General features: G+C 59.3%; 1 protein-coding gene across 1 annotated transcript; it reads right to left on the bottom strand.

Annotated features, from left to right (window-relative positions):
• Positions 1-483: 483 nt before the first annotated feature.
• Positions 484-1489, bottom strand: GUITHDRAFT_149690 (hypothetical protein; the record flags this gene model as incomplete). The annotated part of the gene is made up of 4 exons (XM_005817680.1): positions 484-629; positions 819-880; positions 975-1318; positions 1354-1489. Coding segments are annotated over 4 exons (688 nt in total), but the record flags the coding sequence as incomplete, so codon positions are not given.
• Between the last annotated feature and the right edge of the window lie 208 nt (positions 1490-1697).

Below are 1697 nucleotides of genomic sequence, written 5' to 3'. Positions count from 1 at the left end.
GTCTTCATGATCAGAGACGCGAGGAGGAGGGAAACGTTGAGCCCTCCACAGGTTGAGGCGAGTACTTGAAGAGGAGGAGCAGGAGGCCAGAGGAGTTGACGCGTCTTGCAGGTTGTGACGAGCGGGAAGGGTCGAGGTAGTCGAGAGAGGAGGAGGAGGAGGAGGAGGAGGAGGAGGAGGAGGAGGAGGAGAGTTTGATTTACATCCAGATATTCCTCCTGACTCTCAAGCTGATGCTGAGCAGTCAACTGATGCTAAGAAGAGGTTCTGTCTACAACTCCCTCGCCTCCTCCTCACTCACCTTGCCTCAAGGAGTCGGATAAAAGGATTGAGCAAATCGTTGAAGAACCGAGCTGGAAGATGACGAGGCGAGTAGAGGGAATCAGAGAGGAGGAGAGGAGGAGATGAGAGGAGATGGTAGGAGATTCACTGGCTTACTTGATAGTACAGACGTGTGAAAACGTTCACATTCTCCTCCACCTCTTAGATCGCGACCTCCTCATACGTTACATGCTTGGATGACGCGGACGGACCGGAGGAGATGTACTTCTCTATCCCCTTCCTCTCGTCCTCCACCCGCGACCGCGCGCGATCGACCCGCATGTTGAGCTGCTTCCTTCCGATGTGAGCTGCAAACCAAATCGTCAGCGGTACTGCCCTCCCTCCCTCCCTCCCTCCCTCCCTCCTTCCCCTAGCTCCCTCCCTCCCTCCCTCCCTCCCTCCCTCCTTCCCCTAGCTCCCTCCCTCCCTTGCTCTCTCCGTCTCTCCGTCCCTCGCTCGCTCGCTCCCTTCGCCTCGTCTCTCATGGCATCACTCACTGTGAGTTGCTCGGACGCTGGTGCCGATGGCAGACATGAGGTGACCGCTGCTGGGCCCGTGACTGACAACTGAGTGAGCCAAGCAGAGGACAGAGGGGAGGAGGAAGGCAGAGAGAAGAGATGATGATGTAGAGCAGGAGGAGAGGAGGAGGAGACCTGTACACGGAAGAGAGGTCTTTGATGTAGGTGATTTTGGACGGGTCAATCTCCTGCTTCTTCAGCTCAGCCGCGAGCTCCTTCTTGTCCGCCTCCGTCAAGTGAGCTCCCGTGAGGTCCAGCACCTCAAGCTCCTTCGCCTCCTTGAGCAGCGTCACGATCACTCCCACCAGCTCGCGCTCCCAGCGCAGGTCGTTGTCTCCGAGGTTGAGGCGCACGAGGCGGCGGATGTGGCCGGAGCGCTGGAGGTCGAGGACCAGCTGCTTGAGCTGCTTGTTGCTGATCTTGCTGTTCTCCGCGTCCACCAGCAGGGGCCCCAGCTGCTTGCACTGATCGAAGATGATCTGGGGGAGGTCGGGGAGGGGCGATGAGCCTCCACCAGCACCGGCAGCTGCAAGTTCGTCCAGCCGTTCTCGTCCGGCTCGATGGTGCAGGGGTCCGGACGCTCGTCTGCCCTCCCCACGAGCTGCGGCTGCGGGTAGATTACGATGGTCTTCTTCATCTGCTCGATCCTCCTGCTCCCGCCGTCAGCGAGCACAAGCGACCGAGAGGCAGGACAAGGAGGAGGAGGAAGTAGCGGGAGGCAGGAGAGAATGATGATGATGATGATGATGATGATGATGATGATGATGGGGAGGAGGAGGAGGAGGAGGAGGAGGAGGAGGAGGAGGAGGAGGAGGAGGAGGAGGAGGAGGAGGAGGAGGAGGAGGGAGGAGGGAGGGA

This window comes from Guillardia theta (assembly GCF_000315625.1).
Source record: "Guillardia theta CCMP2712 unplaced genomic scaffold GUITHscaffold_687, whole genome shotgun sequence".
NCBI classification, from domain to species: Eukaryota; class Cryptophyceae; order Pyrenomonadales; family Geminigeraceae; genus Guillardia; species Guillardia theta.
The sequence above is the reverse complement of the archived record's forward strand: the minus strand, read 5'-3'. Positions and strand labels throughout refer to the sequence as shown.